This window comes from Musca domestica, unplaced genomic scaffold (genome assembly GCF_030504385.1).
Source record: "Musca domestica strain aabys unplaced genomic scaffold, Musca_domestica.polishedcontigs.V.1.1 44, whole genome shotgun sequence".
NCBI classification, from domain to species: Eukaryota; Metazoa; Arthropoda; class Insecta; order Diptera; family Muscidae; genus Musca; species Musca domestica.
The window spans coordinates 3,331,932-3,354,866 of record NW_026712334.1 but is presented as its reverse complement, the minus strand read 5'-3'; the positions used below and the strand labels follow the sequence as shown (position 1 = coordinate 3,354,866).

At 32.8% G+C, this 22,935-nt stretch overlaps 1 protein-coding gene across 5 annotated transcripts in view; it reads right to left on the bottom strand.

The window, feature by feature from the left end:
• LOC101895603 (tyrosine-protein phosphatase non-receptor type 9) overlaps window positions 1-22,935 on the bottom strand; it is a 211,309-nt gene that overhangs the window by 2,971 nt on the left and 185,403 nt on the right. For 4 of the 5 annotated variants that reach the window (XM_059127360.1, XM_059127361.1, XM_059127364.1 and 1 more), the window contains exons 4-7: window positions 7,271-8,322; window positions 6,526-6,686; window positions 1,080-1,309; window positions 806-1,013 (exon numbers count right to left, since the gene is read on the bottom strand). In XM_059127360.1, coding sequence (XP_058983343.1) covers window positions 806-1,013; window positions 1,080-1,309; window positions 6,526-6,686; window positions 7,271-8,322 — 1,651 coding nt within the window. The remainder of the gene's footprint in view (window positions 1-805; window positions 1,014-1,079; window positions 1,310-6,525; window positions 6,687-7,270; window positions 8,323-22,935) is intronic. The other variant, XM_059127365.1, reaches the window with a different exon arrangement.

Sequence of the window (22,935 nt, the reverse complement as noted above, 5' to 3'; positions counted from 1 at the left end):
ACAGGGTGAGATGAAAAACCGCTACCAACTTCAGACTGCTTTCATTTCTAAGTCATTCCGACAGCTATTAAAATTATTCCAGTTACAGCTCATTATATTGTTTACAGGGGTACAAGAAAGCATTTTGGTGAGAATTTTCTAGAAAAAAAGTTATTCGTGATGGAATTCAAGCGTGATTTCTTTATATTTGACTGGAAAACCACAGGTGGCTATCGTTAGAGCAATCCAGCATTTGAATGTGAATAAATCTCTTGTGTCTCGTACCATCGCTCGTTACAGTGATACTGATAGGTCAAGGAAGTGGACGGAAGAAACAACATTAGCAGAAATGGATCCAAAAGTAACGAAGCGACTTGATCGAAACCCGCGTCGCAGTGGCCCAAAAATGGCTCGTGAACTGAACATATCGTAATATTCCATTCCGTTGTCCAGCAGTTTGTAAACAATCAAAATGATCGTGTTTACTTGCCAAAGAGGTCAGCTGAAATTGTGGACCTTCGGCTGGCCAACAAAACTCAAGTACCGGCCATGGTGATGGTGTGGGTCATCATAACAACCGATGGTCGTATTAATTCGGGCAGCGTGTGACGGTTTCATAGGCCGTTTGAAGGCCATAATTCGTGCCAAAGATGACCAATTTGAACAAATCTAAACATATTCTAAAATTTGATGCTATTTCCGACATTTTTTGCTTTCATTCAATAAAATTAAAAAAAAAATGTTAAAATGATGGCGTTTGACTTTGTTGTAGTTTTTTTTTATCTCACCCTGTATACATATATAAAAATACATATTTTCAACATACCTGTTCGTCCTATACCCGCACTACAGTGCACCACAATTGGTGGCCCTCTTGGATGTCCGGCCCATGTATCTCCCAATGATTGTACCATTTGAGCCTGTTTCTCGCGTACTTTTTGTAAAAATGTTATCATGGCCATAGCTGAACTGGGCACACCGTAATCGGGCCAGCTGGTAAATTGCCAATGTGATACATTTCTTACTTCATCAGTCTGTAAAAAGAAGAAACAGTTGATCAATTTAAGTTCGAAAAATGAAAAGAAGATCGCCAACAATACCTTTGTATTTCTCAATTCTAATGAGGCTACTGTATAATCTTCATTAGTTTCTATACTAAGTGTTCGCACATGGAAATTTCCAAATTCTAAGGAACTATTTTCGGCTGGTTCCCAATATTGACCGCATTTAACGCGTCCACGTTCCATAACACGTGTTGTCATAACTATAACTAAACAATGTTGTTCCCAGATCATGCGCCAGAAATCTTGGGATGTCTTTGGTAACGGGCCTGGAAGAATAAAATATAATAGATTAAATTAAAAAATGGTTACAAGAAAATTAAATGCAAAATTGACATAAGAGTTTTTTTTATAATTAAATCGTTTCATGGAACTCATTGTGCAGTGGCTTTATTAAAAACCAATTTATTTTCTTAAGAAAGCTAATTCAAAATGATGATTTCCCTGAAAACCACACAATGTCTAAAATTAAAAAAAAAACGAACAAAAGAATAAAGGCGCCCTAAGAGTTCTTGAAATATCCGCATGACCATTGCAAATAAGCAAAGAAGAAAACAAAATAAGAATAAACTTATTTATTTAAAGGGAGGTGAAGGAGATCCACAAAGATATATACCACCATTTATTTATTCCTACCACGGTGGTTACGACTACAACTGTCATAAAAATCAATTTATCACAGAAAACTTAATGACAATCAGCAACAACAACTATAACGCACTGAAAGTTAAGACATGGGTCAAGGTTGGCAGTTCATAAATGAATAAGACGCAATAACGTGGCCAGCCAATAAAGACAACAAAAAAAAAATACAAGGACAATAGCATTAAAATATAGCTACTGCCAAACAGCTGGAAATTTCAAAAGTAATCGACAAGTAGGGAAAACTTTCTCGAAAAAGAATTTTCTTTAATGAAATCTAGTGGTTGTGTAAATAGCTCATTAGGTTAAGCCGGAGAGAAACTACTAGTACTACTATGGGAATTCTTGTCCTTAATCGCATTGCGGTGTTTTTTCTTTGCCATTAAAAAGTGAATTTGTAAGTCTTCATTTTTTGGAGGTTATTTCATTTTAATGGGCTTTCTGTACACAAGTGATTTGTAATACGAGGACGGCTGGCAAACAAAGTTTGCCATGTTTTGGCAAATAAAACATTTTCTTTTAAATAGATAATTAAAAATGAACGTTTAAAAGGAATTTCAAAACACATTACAATGGTATGGTTTAAACTTTAATTGCCCAGCGAAGGTTTTATTATTTTGACTTGTGTTTACAAACTCAATTTTTTCAAAATTACAGAATAAAACGAAAAAATATGAAGGTAGAGTTAACCTATGAGAGACTTGTATCGGCGTTTTGGGTTAGTGGGCTAGTGGTAGTGAATAATAAATTGCACTAACACTAACCCTTTAGTGCTATTTAAAAAAAAATTGCACTACCACTAAATTTTAGTGGTAGTGAAATTTCAATAGCACTACTACTAAATTTAGTGGTATTTAAAAAAAACTTGCACTAAATTAGTGGTATTTCATAAAAAAAGCACTAAACTAGTGCTATTTAGAAAAGTAATCAAATTTTATGAATATGTACTATATATTCTGGATTGTTGTTCCCTACTCACTTCAATAAACTTCATTATAGCTGGTATAATACTTATACACATAGTGCTTTTTTTGGCTTCGCTAAAATTTAGTGGTAGTGCAATTTTTTTGAAAAATCACTAAATTTAGTGGTAGTGCTATTAAAATTTCACTACCACTAAAATTTGCTGGTAGTGCAATTTTTTTGTAAATATCACTAAAGGGTTAGTGGTAGTGCAATTTATTTTTCACTACCACTAACCCTTTACTGGTAGTGGAATTAAAAATTGCACTACCACTAATTATTTAATTCTTAGTGCACTAAAAATTTAGTGCAATATGACCAACCCTGCTCGATATTAACTATGGTTCTATCTCGCTTCCTTCTGCACAAAGACATAATACCCGTTACCACTATGTGGTGTAGAGTATAAAAATCACATTTTGGTAAAGTTTATTTGGAGGCGGTGAGATGATATCCAACTATTTTGCTCAGAAATGCAAGAGTTTGACTTGCATGACATGTGGTTTCAACAAGACGGTGCAACATGCCACACAGAACGCGTACCAATGGACTTATTAAGAGGCGAGTTCGTTAACATTTTATTTCACGTTCGGGGCCGGTTAAACTCTCCTATAGCTCTTCAAATATTAACCTTTATATAGCATCTATTGTTTATTATATATAGTTTTGGACCCAATTTTTCATAGGAAACAAAAAATTTCAAATAGTTGGTTTCGACACGAATTCGTCCAGAAGATATAATGTGCTCGGTTTAATTTTTCCGGGAAATTGAAATTGTTTTCAGCAAAACTGCAAACATTTAAAAATAAAAATTTAATTCCATTGGCTGAAATAAAATTTGTTTTCAATCTTCATATATTTTTTTCCTTAAGTTTTTTTAGAAGAATTTTCTCCCACCTCTTTTTGTATTTCTTGATTTAATTAAGCAATACACAAAATCACAATAACAACATTTAAAATGTCCTTTGATGTTGGCATAAGGGAAAGAACGAGAAAAGAAAAAAATCAATATTTTTACATTCTTTATATGAGGAAAATGTGTAGACAATTGTGGAATAATAGATACAAGGACGGTCATTAACATAAAAATAAAACGCAGATATTAAAATTGAATAGGTACATGGACAAGGTGTTCAAGAAGAAAGAAAATAGGAAAAAATATGTGTGTGTGTGAGAAATAAAACCCCGAGAGGACGCAACTAGATTCTTTGGAAAGTCATAGTGTAGCAGAAAGGTTGCTATTTATAGGAATCAAGAAGTTGGGGAATTAGATAAGCCACGTTAAATTTGAAGGCTTTCAGGTTATAAATGAACTCGACTTTCTTAAGAAAAGTTTTCGCTGACTAACAAAAATAAGATCATTATAAGCGAGAGGCATCAACTAGTTTCTTTTAAAAATGTATATATAACAGGAATGTTGTTATTTATAGGAATAAAGACGTTGATGAAATTAGGAATGTCTCATTTAATATAAAAAATATACGGCAAAATCCTTATACCCATTATAAAAAAAAATATTTGAAAAGCTTTCATGGACTAACAATAATACGATCATTAAAGCCCCTTTGTGGTCAAGATATTGAAATCGTTGAACGGATCTTTTCATAGAAATAACCCTTAAGTTAGAACAAATTTAAAAGAACTGCTCTTTCATGTTCGTGTAATTAATAGCCATATGAATAACGCTTTCACTCGCCAACATTTTTAATCAAAGTGTTACTTGCTGTGTCATCATTATTGGTTTTATCGATAATAAAACACACAAATATGTGACAGCAAATAATATCTACTGAAGGCAATAGCAAAAAAACATAAAAAACGCCATGAGTGATAGTGAGTAATAAATAAATGTCCTTGTGTGTTGGCTGTTGGGGTTGATGAAAAACATGTAGGTGTTTTTTTGTTCTCTTTCCCATTTGCTGGATTATTTGAGGTGGCTACTATGTATTTGTGCTGTAACAACATATTAGGGTCAGTCCAATAGCAAATAACTAGCAATGTTCTATTTACAGCAAGCTTAACACTTATCAACCATTAGAGGCGCTTATCCAAACAGAATAGATATAAATACAAAATTGTGTAACCTTTAATAGTAAGGGGTTATGGGTACACGTGTTCTTAGTGTGAAATTGGAAATGGGTGAAAGCGAAGAAATTTAGCCATAGGCACAAAATGTAATTGAGAGAATAAAAATTGTATGACCGGCAAATCAACCACAAAAGTGGGAAACTATTATAGTAAATTTTGGAAATTTCTAATTCGGATGATTGATTAGAAATACTCAACAGAGTATTATAAAGGTCTTTAAAAAAATTTCCATATGTTGTCCTTGAACAATGAGATTTAAAATCAAATGTTTTTTTTTCAATATAACACCTTGATACCCTTTTGCATGTCTCAGGTGGACCTCGAATAAGTAAATATAGTTTTTTATATAAAAACAAGGATCTCAGTAAGTTTCCGCTTACAATTCCAGGTAGAAAATGCGGTGGATCACATGTATTTCGAATTTAAAGGAAATAAAATATAATAATATCAAGATAGCCAAATGTATATCCTAAGTCAGTCCTTGTCAGTCGAGGAAAGGTGCAAATAATATGTCGATATTTCCCAAAGTCCTTTCAAAAGAGTAACGATTTGAAACCATGAACCGTTAACCAACGGCGAAATGCACCACACAGCGATGAGTGTGTGATAGTGCCTCTCTGTCTTTCCATCCAAATTCCATTGCAAATTTCAGATTATTAAATTCGTCTCGAAAGAGGGAGAGAAAAAAGCAAATAAAATCCTTAATTAATGTTTTCCCCTTGTGAGGCAAAAATCAATAATTAAAATAAATGGCAATTGCACAGTTAAGGTAAACGATCTAGGAGGACTCAAGCACTCGATTAAGCCAACCTTATTACTACCGGCTGATAAACGAATATAATCCTACTAAGGATTATGAGTGGTGAAATTGTCAATACATCTTAAACGAGACCCGACCTAAATTTGGCAACATTATACAGAGTGAGATTAAAAAACTGCAACAAAGCCAAACGCCATAATTTTTACATTTTTTTTTTTTTTTAATTTTATTGAAAAGCAAAAATGTCGGAAATAGCATCAAATTTTAGAATAAGTTTAGATTTGTTCGAATTGGTCACATTTGGCAACAATTATGGCCTTCAAACGGCCAAAGAAACCCTCACACGCTGCCCGAATATTGCTCTGCGGTATTTTGACCCATTCTCGGTGAAGCGCTTGCTTGAGGTAATTCCATCACGAATAAGTTTTTTTATGGAAAATTCTCACCAAAATGCTTTTGCAATATAATGAGCTGCCAATGGAATATTTTTAACAGCTGTCAGACGAGTGGCTTTGAAATGACAGCAGTCTAAAGTTGGATGCAATTTTTTCAACTCACCCTGTATGGGTCAACACGTCGCATATAAGTTCTGACCTACAGGTTGGAGAGGGTCAGGGCTAGAGGTCGTGGGCCATGATGACCAAATTACGTGGAGATAATACGGAACGCAGAATGGTCTATGAGAACGCAAATAAAAGTGATAAACTATTTGAAAGCTGTTTAAAATTAGTCTGTTAATACGGTACTAAAAGGGCTTTCAAAGTAGAACATTAAAATAACATCTAAAACCGATTATCACAATAAAAACCTTATTTTCCTTACATCAACAACAAATCGCTGGCCCACACCCATTAAAGGTCGGACCGCAAGCACAAATTCCATTTGAATTCTTCAAGAGGCAAATTACAACGTGAACGTGACATTATCTAATTTTTAGATATTTTTTTCTTTGCAATAAAACACCTGACTATTTCGATTTGCATTCGAATTTTCATTGCTGTTTGAAACTGTTTTCTCAAATTTTCTACATACCTTGAGTTGAAATGTATGCATTTTTCTGTTTGTAACCATCTACAAAATTGGCATTTATATAATCTGACACATCATCACCATCGACCCGTGATAGAACAACTCGACTGTGATCGTAGCAGAGGACATCTGTGTAACGATTTTTCGTCAAGTTATTGCGCATTCTATAGAGGGGAGAGAAAAATAAATTAGTTTTTATAATTTAATGTAATTAACAAAACAATAGGAGTCAACAAATTGATTGCAGTAAAGAAAACCCGTTGTAACAAAACGATGATTTTATAATGGGAAATGTCGATTTAAAATATAACATTAGGTTCGATATAAATATAATTTAAAGTATATAATATAAAAAAAATATTCAAATAATAATTAGATTCGATATTAAAAAATTAATTTCGGTGTTAAAATAAATTGCATTCTATTCGATATTAAAATGATATGAGTTTACCAATGATATCAATCAGAAAATACGTTGGGTAGGGACAACATACCTTCCCCCCTTTTAGAATTTCTGAAAGAAATCATTTGTATTTGTATATGACAATGGCAAATATAAAAGTATTTTAAATTAATAACTAAATCAAATATTGAAATATTATTAAAAAATTCAATTTTAAAAAAATTACAACATTTAAGAGCACGTCCGACATTATTTATATAATTTTTTTTATTAATTTTTTGAATATTTCTTGCTTGCAATCAATTTTTCTTTTATTATGTCTCCTCCCCCTTTACCATACTTTACCTGGCATGTAAAAATGTGCCATCTGGTGCTCGACTCCGAATATCGGCATATTCCTTTACGAGTCCCTGACGCCCTCGTGCCTTTACCATTTGAACAATTTGTTCAATTGTTTTTGGATCACCCTCTTGGCCAGCCAGACTGTCGTCATCACTAAAACCCGACGAGGCACTACTTGGTGGGTTCTCTGTCCAGAAATCTGTGAGACCCGTTGTTCCACTGTTGCTATTTGCGGCGGTTGGTGTTGCTGTTGTCGTTGGTGTTTGACCACCGCCTCCGCCGCCGCCACCGCTACCACTTATGGCTGTGATACCCGTAGCTGTGCCGTTAACCACCACCGGTGAAGAGGATGATGAAAGTACTGTGGCTAAATGATCACCGTTAATGCCGGTGGCAGTGTTGCTGCCGTTCGCCAGACCCAACACCACCAATTTATTGTTGGATAACACGGCCGCTGCAGTAGCGTTTAGATTATTTAAATTATTGGCAATTGAGGATGATGAGGTCGTCGATGATGATGATGATGAGGATGATGTACTGTTATGATGACCGTTTGTCAGTGGTGATGCTGCTGATGATGATGTACCTTGATTGTTGACTATTGTTGTTGTTGCTGCTGCTGTTGGTGTGGTGATATTTTCGTTGGGTTCCGCCAGAAATCGTTGACAATCGCCGTTTGTCACCACCAGTCCGGCGGTATTTGTGATGTGCTGATTGTTTAGGTTATTCTGGTTGGCTGTTGCTGCTGTGCCACCTACGACCACGGCTGCTGTTGGCGACAGTCCACCAATATTGGCGAGCAATTCGTCTTCACGATTCGTCATCGATTTGCGGCAATGCAGCAACCATGTGTTATGATCTATTTCTAGGGTACCGCCCAAGTGAATCGGCAATGCTTTGCGTGGCACGTGCAAGCTCAGCGTCGGCACTGATACAGTGAAAACGCGCTCGCGCAATTTCTCACGAACAAATAGGCGCAAAATTTTGAATGGGGCTTTGAACCACAGTGGCGCCGTGACAATGAGAACTTTTTTCAGTCGTGCCGGATAGCCACCCTGTAATGAGAGAGAGAGAGTAAAAGTAGCAGAAAAGTTAATAAAAAAAATTCAATTTACTTTTTTTAGAATATAGCTTTTAAAGAAGATCCACGAAATTTGATCTAGAACAACACGAAATTTGATCTAGAAAATTTCTTCCAAAAATTGTAGTGTTATGAGATATTTGGATTTTTTAAAAAACTATAAGATCTAGGAATTTGAAAATTATCCGAAACCCTGATCTGAATAGAATTTCAGCGGTAGGTTTTCTAACTACCTCGTAGGTATCGATTTTCGTTAAGACTCGAGAAAGAAGATCTAGTTAAACTATTTTCTATATATATAGAAATAATATTTGAGTAGGGGTTTTAAATAAGTAGATCTGCCGAAGTATAATATAAAATAAAATCTATATAATAACTTTTATCTATCCACATAAGGTAATTTTTTGTATGGAAGATGTGAAGGACCTTGCATGTGCCTTAGAAGGTCTTGATAGTAAAAAATTACCACGTAGAGGAAAATGTGCCTGCTTTATTTTAATTTTCTAAGCTAACGTTTTTTTCTTCTCAGAATTTGTTTTGTGCCTACACAATCTTGCCATAATCACATCATTGTTTTTATTTAAAAAGTGTTTGCCGACAATTGTGTAATATAATACCAATATCACGTTTCCATTTAGTAATGATTTTAATTGATTGTTTTTAGCCAGGTTCTGATTCAATTGGAAATTGAAAAAAAAAAAAAACTAAACACACACGTGTCATGACTTTTGCCTTTGGCGGGTTGTGTTGTTATAAATATATTGCGATTCTACAATGAAAATTCCAGGAAATCATACGACGTCCTCATACCCATTGAGTGGGAGATATTTCATTGAAATAATGATTATTTCACTTTAGTAATTAGTTACTTTGTTTATTTTTGTTTAAGGCGTAAATATAGAAAATAAGAAATATAGAAAATGAATAAATGAAAAAATAGAAAAATGTATTCAATGTGGATACTTTTCTCCATACATTTCTTTCAGCCTAACTACGAATATCAGCTTGGAATTCTATTCCCACGGAAAGAATTTCCCTTAAGATAATCATTGGCTTCAATCATGAATAATTGGTGAGAATAATTTGCGAATATGGCAACTCTAATGGGTCTTTTTCGTACCTTGTGTAACAAATGGTTGTGGAAATTGGAGTACATTTTAAAAGTTCTTCATAGAAACTAAATAACTTAAATAAACAAATTTACAATTTTAGGATTTCAATATACAGGGTGAGATAAAAAAAAAACTGCAACAAAGTCAAACGCCATAATTTTTAGATTTTTTTTTTTAAATTTTATTGAATGAAAGCAAAAAATGTTGGAAATAGCATCAAATTTTAGAATAAGTTTAGATTTGTTGGAATTGGTCACCTTTGGAACGAATTATGGCCTTCAAATGGCCAATGAAGCCGTAGCACGCTGCCCGAATGTTGCTCTGCGGTATTTTGGCCCATTCCCGGCGAAGCGCTTGCTTGATCGACATTTTGGTATTTTTTAGTGCCAACCTTGCTTTCCAAAATACTCCAGAAACAATAGTTAAACGGATTGGTATCCGGAGATTTTGGTGGCCATTGTGCACTGGAAATGAAGCGAGGAACCTCATTTTGTAACCATTCTTGGGTGGCGCGTGCTGAGTCCTGTTGGAATGTCCAAGGTCTGCGGCCATAATGTTTGCGTGCCCAAGGCTCTAATACACCCTCCAGAATATTTTCGCCATAATATTCGGCATTTATTCTGATGCCACGGTCGATTGATACTAGCTATTGGTACACACTTTCAGCTGACCTCTTTGGGAAGTAAACACGATCATTTTGTTTATTTACAAACTGCTGAACAACGAATGTTTTTTCATCGGAAGCAAGCGAAGCAACTCTTTAGCTCTATTGAGTCTATTTGCTTTCTGTTGCGGTGTAAGTTCATGCACTTTTTGGAATTTCAATGGCTTTGCCCCAAGCTCATTTTTCAATATTTGCCGAATGGAATATTGCAATATGTTCAGCTCACGTGCCATTTTTCGGCCACTGCGACGCGGGTTTCGATCAAGTTACTTCTTTACTTTTCGAACCATTTCTGCTGATGATACTGTTTTTTTCCATCAACTTCCTTCACGTCGGTATCACGGTAACGAGCTGGAGTGTTCTAACTAAAGTCACTTGTCGTTTTCCAGCCAAATATAAAGAGATCGCACTATCGCGCTTGAATTCCATTACGAATAACTTTTTTTCTAAAAAATTCTCACCAAAATGCTTTTGTGCGCTTGAAATCAATATAATGAGCTGTTAGTGGAATAATTTTAACAGCTGAGTGGCTTAGAAAAGACAGCAGGCTAAATTTAGTTGCAGTTTTTTTATCTCACCCTGTACTCGGTTTGACGATCAAAAACCAAAAGAGTTTCGGATTCATAGGCCAAAATTTCGTAAGGCCTTTATATAGCCATGACCATACACAAAGGGACCCTAATTTTATGTTTCGCAACATTAAATATAGAATTTTGAAAATTTATAGAGAGCTGTGGATTAATTTGCGAATCATTGGTTTAAAAATGGGCCATATCGGCCCACGTTTTAGTCAGATTTTCCATTCAATTTCGCCAAATGTAGTATTTTGACTTCTTTTTATGTAGAAAAGCTACTAGCAAAAATATTAATATAGATGTTCGATTTGGTACAGCCCCAAATTTTAGTTATTGCGAGGGTTTTGGTCATTTTTTTCAATCTATTTACAAGAAAATATGTATTTAGGCTTCTTCGAGGTTGGAAAATATTTAATCATATTAAAAAAATTATCTTCGTATTATTATCAGTGATATTGCCAAAGCACTATATACCTATATACCCTACTTTCATAATCTTCATAATTTTACACTGAGGTTTGAAAATATGAACCATTTTTTTTTTTTTCAAACTCCCTTTTAATTTTCCATGTTAGATTTTTTCTGGAGGAAAATAACATTTTGAGAGCATTCCTCACAGAATTTTATTCATGATTGAGCTGTTTATTTTAAATATACTTTTTTCAAACTTCCTTCATTTTCCAACTTTTTGTTTTCCACTATCCTCGGGTAATGCCTTGACGATAATTAAAAGAATTTTTTTTTTATCCATGAAAATTTGCTCCTTAAATCTTTTTTGAGGTATGCAAATTATCAGATTACCACGAAGATATTTTCCTGCCTTTCAATTTCTTAGACACATGCCATACACACAGACATTCATCACCATCATGGCTCATCATATTTCAAAGAAGCAATCAATCTGAAAGAAGAACTTTTGAAAAACTTCAATAATACAGTGGGGGTATGGCGAGAATTCCTCACAGAATTCAAATTTCAAATGATACGAAGAAAACAAAACCCTGAAAGAGCATTCATTCCATTCATATGCTCCATTGTGTTTCGTTTTCGTTTCTTACATTTTCCAATAGCTTGAGAATTTCTTTGTGAAATTCCATGGCATGGCGCAATGACTTAATAAAGGATGGGAAGAACCTGAAACAGGTTAGTAGGTCAAGATTTAATCATTTTATCACAGAACCGTGCCACTACTACTGATGTTGATGACGACGACGTTTGTTGGCGGAAAAAAAAAATAATGTGCATGCAAGTGGAATTGCATGTTTAATCAAGCTAATTCCACCAGCCAAAGAAGTCTAGTGGCAATTTCAGTTTAGATTTCCTCGCCTTTTTGTGTGCGATTTGTTTTTTTTATTCATTTATTTATTTCATAGCTATTGCCCGCCCCAAGAACATATATTCAATGGCTACTGTTAGGCCAAAGGAGACCCATTCAATCACTGATAAAAAAGAAGTAGTGGTAGTGTTGGCCACTGAACCCTTCATCATTCATCCATCCAGTTCTATGGTCAAATGTCATGCAAACTATTCATTAGCCCCTGTGGATGAATGAAGTAGGGGTTTTAGACGGTTTTATTTTCATTGACCCTTAGGCAAATGAGGCGACCGTATGGCAGCAGCAGCAGCTCAAAGGAATATATGAATTTGTCTCAATTTATACTAGAGAATGTTTATAAATTTGTATATGTTCCTAGTTTGAGGAAAGACATACATAAATATTTGCAGATATTAAAAAAAACTTATAAAATTGGAACAAAGACGACAAAGGTGAAGATTATGTCATTACTTGTTGGAAAATTCCTTTGAAATGAATTTGAAGTTATGAAAAGATGAAAAACATAGATATGGAAATTCATTAAGAAATGTGTACAGGACTTATGCAAACATTTTTATGCATATTTTTTTTTTTTTAGGGGAGGACTAAGTAGTATTTTTTATACAAAAATACGGGTGAGATGAAAAAACTACAACCAATTTCAGGCTGCTGTCATTTCTAAGCCACTCGTCCGACAGCTGTTAAAATTATTCCAGAGACCATACATTATATTGTTTACAAGTGCACAAAAGAATTTTGGTGAGAACTTTCCAGAAAAAAAAGTTATTCGTGATGGAATTCAAGCGTGATAGTGTGATATCTTTATATTTGGCTGGAAACCGACAAGTGGCTATTATTAGATCATTCCAGCATTTAAATGTGAATAAATATTTTGTGTCTCGTACCATCGCTCGTTAATATTCCATTCCGCAAATATTGAAAAATGAGCTCGGGGTAAAGCCATTGAAATTCCAAAAAGTGCATGAACTTACATCGCAACAGAAAGAAAATAGACTCAAAAGAGCTAAAGAGTTGCTTCGCTTGGCCGAATGCGATGAACTACTGAATTTGGTTTTCTCCGATAAGAAAACATTCGTTGTCCAGCAGTTTGTAAACAAACAAAATAATCGTGTTAACTGGTCAAAGAGGTCAGCTGAAAATGTGCACCTTCGGTTGGCCACCAGAACTCAAGTGCCGGTCATGATGATGGTGTGCGCCGCCATAACAGCCGATTGGCGCTCTCCACTCGTATTAATCGACCGTGGCATCAGAAAAAAATGCCGATTATTATCGCGAAAATATTCTGGAGGGTGTAATAAAGCCTTGGGCACGCAAACATTTTGGCTGCAGACCTTGGACATTCCAACAGGACTCAGCACGCGCCACCCTAAAATGGTTACAAAATGAGGTTTCTCGCTTCGATTCCTGCGCACAATGGCCACAAAAATCTTCGGATATCAAACCGTTGGACTATTGTGTCTGGAGTATTTTGAAAAGCAAGGTTGGCTCTAAAAAATAGCAAAGTGTTGATCACCACAAGCAAGCGCTTCGCCGGGAATGGACCAAAATACCGCAGAGCAACATTCGGGCAGCGTGTGACGTTTTCATTGGCCGTGTGAAGGCCATAATTCGTGCCAATTCGAACAAATCTAAACTTATTTTAAAATTTGATGCTATTTCCGACAATTTTTGCTTTCATTAAATAAAATTAAAAAAAATGTAAAAATAATGGCGTTTGACTTTATTGCAGTTTTTTTATCTAGTTTTTTTTTTTGGAACATTGACACAAATATTTTGATATTCAAAGTAAATAAAGATTTTGATGAAGAATATTTTTGTCTTTGACGTTATCCTTCTAAAATGATGCTTTGTTGGAGATTTTTGTATAAACTCACATATAGTACGACTTTAACCCTAAATTGCTTTTTTAATATATATGAATAAGCGATTGACTTTTGATGCATTCAGGGACCTATATTAGAATTTTATGAAAAATAATTTTGTATAATATTTAACCGGCTACGATCACGTTTAAATCGATTCTATAATTATATTTTAAAAATATAACAAAAAAGACAATTCCATCCGTAATGTTGACGAAGATATTATATACCTTAAAGAATGGATTCCAAATTTATCCGAAAAACCCAAAAAATATGGAAGAGGGGGAATTTTACTTTGCGTTGCAAACATTCAAAACACCGATACACATGCCCGCTATTTTTAGCTCTACTTTCATAGTCTACTAGAGGTTTCCTGTAATTAGCGAAAAAATGAATCCTAAAGAATCCATAATTGAAGTACAAGAGGGTTTACCAAAAGTACTATTCAAAAATTCAGAAATAAATCTGTATAGAATCCAAGCCAAATAAATATAATTATCCAACAATTAAACTTATTTATTATTAAAACTTCATTTCCCAAATATTACAAATAATCCAAAATTAAAAAAAAACAAGTTAAAAAGGTTTTCAAAAAAATGAAATCCGTTAAAATTTTTAAAATCCGTTAAAAATGCCGAATGTAGCCGTTATGTTTGGGTTACATTATTCAAATGCGAAAATTGAAAAAAAAGTGAATAATGTAGCTAAAATTATCAAAATACCGAATATAGGAAGGTATCGTTATATGGGGGATATACGAAGACATTGACCTGCACAGACAGGCTGTAGTATCCATTACGAACTTCAAATACAAAATTTGAAACAATTCCGGTGAATAATATTTTTAATATCAATAGCCCTGCAGACATAATATATATTTGAGTAAAATTTTATCAACTTTCAATCGAAAGCTAGAGCATTTCTACAGACGGGCAGACGGACAAACTGACAGACGGACGGACATCGCTAAATCGACATAGAATTTTATGTTAATACAGAAGATTATTTATAATTTGTGGGGTCTAAAATGTATATTTCGATGTGTTACAAAGGGAATGATAAACTTAATATACCCTCCATACTATGTATGTGGAGGGTATAAAAATTCAAGGTTATAAATCTGATAGCCCTTCGAAAAATATGTTTTTAATTTTTAAAAAAAATTAAATTTTAATTTTTTAAAATATTTTAAAAATCCATGCTCTGACAGTTTTCCAATTTTTTTCTTTTGGAAAATTCACAATGAAGCTCCGATAGTTCTTCCAAAAACGATTATTATGATAATAGCTCTAATCATCCTTCTGAAAATATTTAAAGCCTTTAGATATTAAATCATGAAATTGAAAATAGCTTTCTTTTTTAGCAACACATATCAACCTAATATTTTAACTATATGCGAATGCTGGAACAATCTCTACGTAAGCAGTTCCCATTGGGCGCCATAGAGAGCTTTCTACTCAATATTATGTTTGCTTGCTTTTTGCATGTATCACATTGATGACAACCATTCTTGAACTTATGTTGACCATTTTTGTGGTTTCGCATGAACATTTTTTTTTTGTGTTTACCAAGGAATTGAAGACAGAGAAAAAAGGTCACTCGCTTAATATGAGCTGACTCAGTTAGTTAGTTTGGCATGGCATAATCCATCAAAAGCCTCAATCTTATTTTCTGTAATGAAGACATATATTTTTGTGGGTGGAGGGATTTTCATGTATATTAGGGTGTAATGAATGGTTGCCAATGTATATAAAAGATTATTTTTCAAAATAAGCCAATTAGTGATTCACAAATCAGTGGCAAGACTCTATTTCAGGGCAAATATACTCTAGGAGTACATTAGAAATACAGAATGACTTGTTTCCCACGGCAGAGAAAAAAATAAATACTATCCTAAAAATGATTTATCAAAAAAAAAAAAAAAATCTTCGTTATACCTAACCATAACATCTTTCACAACAACATGACTAAAGTGAAATTATTTTCGTCGAAAATTATTCTCATACACTTTTATTTGATTTAACATTTCAAAAAACCACTAAAAGCATTGCGATTCGATGCTTCGTCTTAGTAGACATTCCATAAAATCTCCTAATTTTTCGTCTTCTACACACCCTAATATTTTTCAGCAAATATTGGATTTTTCAATTGTTGTGTTGTACTTGTAATGTAGTTCGGTGGTATCCTCATTTCATACTTTATTATGTGCGAGTGAGTGTGTGTGTGTGTTGTTGAATGTAATCAACAAGAAAAGCTTTCATTATGCTGACATACTCCACCACCATTGCTACCGCCTACCTTATGCCAATTGTCTATGATTAAGGCCACACAATTTTGGGTCAATGCGTATTTCAATTGCAAAACAACAAATAAATACCATGAATTTCGGGTCGAGGTATATTCATATTAACATCGCGGCAAATGAAAGAACGTGGAACAAAAGTTGTGGCGCTTTACTTAGTGTAGAAGATACAGTTAACTTGGATTACATATTTTAAAATAAAAGATGAATTTTGGTACGGTATTCGAAATTCTCAAAAAAAAATCAAAGTTTCGATATATACAGGGTTAGATAAAAAAACTGCAACAAAGTCAAACGCCATAATTTTTACATTTTTTAAAAATTTTATTGAATGAAAGCAAACAATTTTGAAAATAGCATCAATTTTTAGAATAAGTTTAGATTTGTTCGAATTGGTCACCTTTGGCACGAATTATGGCTTTCAAACGGCCAACGAAACCATCGCACGCTGCCCGAATGTTGCTCTGCGTAATTTGGCCCATTCCCAGCGAAGCGATTGCTTGAGGTGATCGACACTTGGGTATTTTTTAGTGCCGACCTTGCTTTTCAAAATACTCCAGACACAATAGTCCAATGGATTGGTATCCGGAGATTTTGGTGGCCATTGTGCGTCGGAAATGAAGTGAGAAACCTCATTTTGTAACCATTCTTGGGTGGCGCGTGCTGAGTTCGATGGTTCTGAGTCCTGTCGAAATATCCAAGGTCTGCGGTCAAAAACTTTGCGTGCCCAATGCTTTAATAAACCCTCCAGAATATTTTCGCGATAATGTTAGGCATTTATTCTGATGCACGGTCGATAAAAACGAGCGGAGAGCGACCATCGGCTGTTATGTCGGCACACACCATCACCATGGCCGGTGCTTGAGTTCTGGTGGCCAACAGAAGGTGCACATTTTCAGCTGACCTCTTTGGCAAGTAAATCATTTTGATCATTTTGTTTGTTTACAAGCTGCTGGACAACGAATGTTTTCTTATCGGAGAAAACCAAATTCGTCAGTTCATCACTTTTGGCCAAGCGAAGCAACTCTTTAGCTCTTTTGAGTCTATTTTCTTTCTTCTTGTACTGTTTGGAATTTCAATGGCTTTACCCCGAGTTCATTTTTCATTCAATATTTGCCGAATGGGGTATTGTGATATGTTCAGCTCACGGGCCATTTTTCGGCCACTGCGATGCGGGTTTCGAGCAAGTCGTTTCTTTACTTTTCGAACCATTTCTGCTGATGTTGCTGTTTCCTTCCGTCCACTTCCTTAACGTCGGGCTACGCTTCCAGTATCACGGTAACGAGCGATGGTACGAGACACAAAAGATTTATTGATATTTAAATGATGGAGTGCTCTAACGATATCCAGTTGTGGTTTTCCAGCCAAATATAATAAAATCACACTATCACGCTTGAATGCCATCAGGAATAACTTTTTTTCTGGAAAATTCTCACCAAAATGCTTTTGTACGCTTGTAAACAATATAATGAGCTGTCCTGGAATAATTTTAACAGCTGTGGGACGAGTGGCTTAGAAATGACAGCAGTCTGATGTTGGTTGCAGTTTTATCATCTCACCTTGTATACCCCCTGTAGCCATATGGTTGAGGGTATATAAAGTCAGGTGATTAATTTTTTAAATTTTGGAGTTTAGTTCTTAATAATATGCCCTAAAATGATAATATGCCCACGTTTGATGATATAAAGGCTATATGGTTCTGACTGTCATTCAAAATTATTTGTAACCCTCGCTGGCCGTCAAATGATCTTCGTACAAAATTACATTGGAAGTTCAAAATGCTCATAAAAATATTAAATCTAACCATAAAATGTTCTTAAAAAACCAAATGTTCTTCATAAATATCATTCAATCCAAAGAAAGTTGAATTGCAAAATCCATATTAATAATAATAATAATAATAATAATAATAATAATAATAATAATAATAATAATAATAATAATAATAATAATAATAATAATAATAATAATAATAATAATAATAATAATAATAATTATTTAGGGGGAGAGGGAATGAAACGATGTTGTTGAGTGTTTGACGAGAACTGATTCTTTATTCAATAGAAAAACTAAATCTAGCCTTAACATCTAACATAAAAATACACATGAGCTTATTTACTAATGCACGCTGTCCCAAAATACATAATGCACTCCACGCACACAATACGTTGCGGGAGAAACGAAACATACCTACTGTGTGACCGACCCTTTCTTATCTTCTATTTGTGGCCGTGCCATTAATTACATTATTTATTACCGACGATAAACATAGCATATAGAAAGCACATGCATCTTTAAGTGTTTTCATTATTTAACTAATTTACATTCTTCGGAAAAGACAAATAAGAATGAGATAAGAATCTAAAGAAGTATATTAAACAAACAAAACTATTTATACAACAAGTACAGTTTCTACAAAACTAAACAATAATAATATTAATAATAATAATAATAATAATAATAATAATAATAATAATAATAATAATAATAATAATAATAATAATAATAATAATAATAATAATAATAATAATAAGAATAATAATAATAATAATAATAATAATAATAATAATAATAATAATAATAATAATAATAATAATAATAATAATAATAATAATAATAATAATAATAGTAATAATAATAATAATAATAGTAATAATAATAATAATAATAATAATAATAATAATAATAATAATAATAATAATAATAATAATAATAATAATAATAATAATAATAATAATAATAATAGTAATAATAATAATAGTAATAATAATAATAATAATAATAATAATAATAATAATAATGATAATAATAATAATGATAATGATTATAATAATAACAATAATAATAATAATAATAATAATAATAATAATAATAATAATAATAATAATAATATAATAATAATAATAATAATAAGAATAGTAATAATAATAATAATAATAATAATAATAATAATAATAATAATAATAATAACAATAATAATAATAATAATAATAATAATAATAATAATAATAATAATAATAATAATAATTATAATAATAATAATAATAACAATAATAATAATAATAATAATAATAATAATAATAATAATAATAATAATAATAATAATAATAATAATAATAATAAAAATAAATAATAATAATAATAATAATAATAATAATAATAATAATAATAATAATAATAATAATAATAATAATAATAATAATAATAATAATAATAATAATAATAATAATAATAATAATAATAATAATAATGATAATAATAATAATAATAAAAATAAGAAATCCACGTTTGAACCTCTAAATATTCATCAAAATTTTTTGATTTGGTAGTCCTTTAATATATACTCAGAAAGACAATTATTACACTGTTAATCCCTATGAAAGTAAACAATCGTTCAAAACATATTATTTTTAAAAATTCGCTAATTTGTTTTTGACATTATTATTTTTCATTTGAAATGTCACAAAAAAAAACTCTCTATCATTATTTATTTGTAATTTAACATGTAACAAATTTGTGTAACAATTCTCTCAGATTTGTTTATGTATAATTGTTCATTTACATCAATATATATTTTTTAATTTCATCTTCATTTTCCCTTCTCCCATTTCACATTCATAAAAGAAGAAAATAATTTTATTTAGCCTATTTGGGTTTTCAGTGCGTATGTTTTATTATTTATTTTGGATATCACACAAAACATCAATGATACGCCATGATGCACCACATCTTTGCAAGGCAGAGGAACAAGGGAAATTGTATTACTCATACGTTGCTGTCGTATTTACTTCTTCGCATACAACAACAACATATAAATCGGCTGTCGACAGCGATTTTTATTCTTGTATATATCCTCAAATCCGAAACATCAGCACTTTTTCCATTTGTTCTTTTTGCTCTTGTTGTTTCTACTATTCTCACGAATTCATAAAATTCGTTATGGTATTAAGAGCATCATAAAATTTGTTGTGTTTTTCTATCGAAATCCTCTTATGATTGGCTGTAGTTGTGTATCGACGATGTTAGCAGCAACAACGCCAACAATTTCATGTTAACAGTTCCCAGTCTGTCACTGAATTCGTTGTTTTTTTATTCGTTAGACTACTTCATAATTCATTGAATCAATTAAATTTTTATAGCTACTGTGCTACTACCGCGAAATTGTTTTTCAATTTTGATATTTATATTTTCATGTTTTCTTTCGAATATTAACTCTTCTTGGAATGTGGCCCCAGAAACAGACAAACAAACAAAGTTGCGAACAAAATTTAATTTTGTGTAAACTAAAATGTTAATAGCGGGAATTATTTTCATAGATGTGTTTTCAATTGGTTTAGTAATAATTCATTATGGTAAAAAATGGCAAATATATAAAATTGATTTGACGAATTTTTGAGCAGTCTTAATAAAAAAAAATTAGATGAATTATTTTGAGATTCCTTAGTACTTTTTGTGCAAATTTAAAATTTCAATTGTGTATTTTCTAAAAATAGTTTTAAGAAACTTTCAAGCTGTAAGCGTTAAATTTCAAAATATTTTTAAGAGTGTATTTGAGTTTTAGAAGTGCTTTTTATATCCTCAGCCATATGGCTAGAGAGGGTATACAGGGTGAGATGAAAAAAACTGCTACCAACTTCAGACTGCTGTCATTTTTAAGCCACTCGTCCGACAGCTATTAAAATGATTCCAGTGACAGCTCATTATATTGCTTACAAGCGTACAAAAACATTTTGGTTAGAATTTTCCAGAAAAAAAGTTATTCGTGATGAAATTTAAGCGTGATAGTGTGATTTATTTATATTTGGCTGGAAAACAACAAGTGGCTATCGTTGGAGCACCCCAGCATTTAAATGTGAATAAATCTTTTGTGTCTCGTAGCGTAGCCCGACGTCAAGGAAGTGGACGGAAGAACACAACAACATCAGCCGAAATGGTTCAAAAAGTAAATAAGCGACTTGATCGAAACCCACGTCGCAGTGGCTGAAAAATGACTTGTGAGCTGAACATATCGCTATATTTCATTCGGCAAATATTGAAAAATGAGCCTGGGGCAAAGCCATTGAAATTCCAAAAAGTGCAAGAACTTACACCGCAACAGAAAGAAAATAGACTCAAAAGAGCTAAAGAGTTGCTTCGCTTGGCCGAAAGTGATGAACTGCCGAATTTGGTTTTCTCCGATGAGATTCGTTGTCCAGCAGTTTGTAAACAAACAAAATGATCGTGTTTACTTGCCAAAGGGGTCAGCTGAAAATGTGCACCTTCTGTTGGCCACCAGAACTCAAGTGCCATTCATGGTGATGGTGTGGGACGCCATAACAGCCGATGGTCGCTCTCTGCTCGTATTAATCGACCGTGGCATAAGAAAAAATGCCGAATATTATAACGAACATATTCTAGAGGGTGTATTTAAGCCTTAGGCACGCAAACATTTTGGCCACAGACCTTGGACATTGCAACAGGACTCAGCACGTGCCACCCTAGAATGGTTACAAAATGAGGTTCCTCGCTTCATTTTCAGCGCACAATGGCCACCAAAATCTCCGGATACCAATCCGTTGGACTATTGTGTCTGGAGTATTTTGGAAAGCAAGGTTGGCACTAGAAAATACGAAAGTGCCGATCACCTAAAGCAAACGCTTCATTGGCCGTTTGAAGGCCATAATTCGTGCCAAAGGTGACAAATTCGAACAAATCTAAACTTATTCTAAAATTTGATGATATTTCCGACATTTTTTGCTTTCATTCAATAAAATTGAAAACAAAAATTTAAAAATTATGACGTTTGACTTTGTTGCAGTTTTTTCTATTTTACCCTGTATATCATATTTGTCAACCATTTGAATTTGAATATATCAACCATTTGAATAATCATAAAAGAAGTCAAAATCGCAAAACCGACTGATATTCTTTAACTTGTTTTTAATATATTTTAAGGAATTTTACGGCTCAAAGCTAATTTTTTCTTCAAAAACATAACCTTAGGTTGAGCTGTTAAATTACATAAGTTTCTACAGCTCTTTGGTTTCGAATATCTAAAATATTTTGGGGTTTAAATAAATTAAAAATAGACATTTTACACAGTTTCACTTTAAGCCAGGAGTTCACTCCGTTCCCACGAAAATACCCCTCTTCAAACATTTTTATTAATTTCCAAATATCAAAAATATTTGTATCTACTCTTCCCCCATTTACCACCAACAACCAAACAACAACAACAGAAAACTTTTACGTATATATAGAACAGTATTCCAATATTATCTCACAAAAATATCAATTGAAAGAAAAAGTTGAAAATAAAAACACAACGCGAAATAAACCTCAAAACACATAAATATAAAATCCAGTTACCACAAAAAAAAAAAAGAGGAGGGCCAAATAAATCCCCAGCTAAATTCCCTGCATAATTATTAAAAAACGAATCTTGTTTCATTGGAAAAACAACAGAAAAGAAAAACGACTAAAAACAAATAGTTTCGCTTTTTAGTTATTTTGTGTCAAACCAAACAAATAAATGGAGTAGAGTACAGGAGGCGGCACAATGGCTGGGCGTCGATACAAAATTTCCATACAGTCGTTATGTGGATGAATTACAAAAGAAAATACTGAGGAACAGAAGGTTAATGGTTTATGCAACCGTGAACAATACAATTATAAAATTTCCCTTTTTGAATGTGAATTTTCATAAGATGTCTTTTTTTATTTTTGTATTGGAAATACCCCTTTCCGTGAATAATAT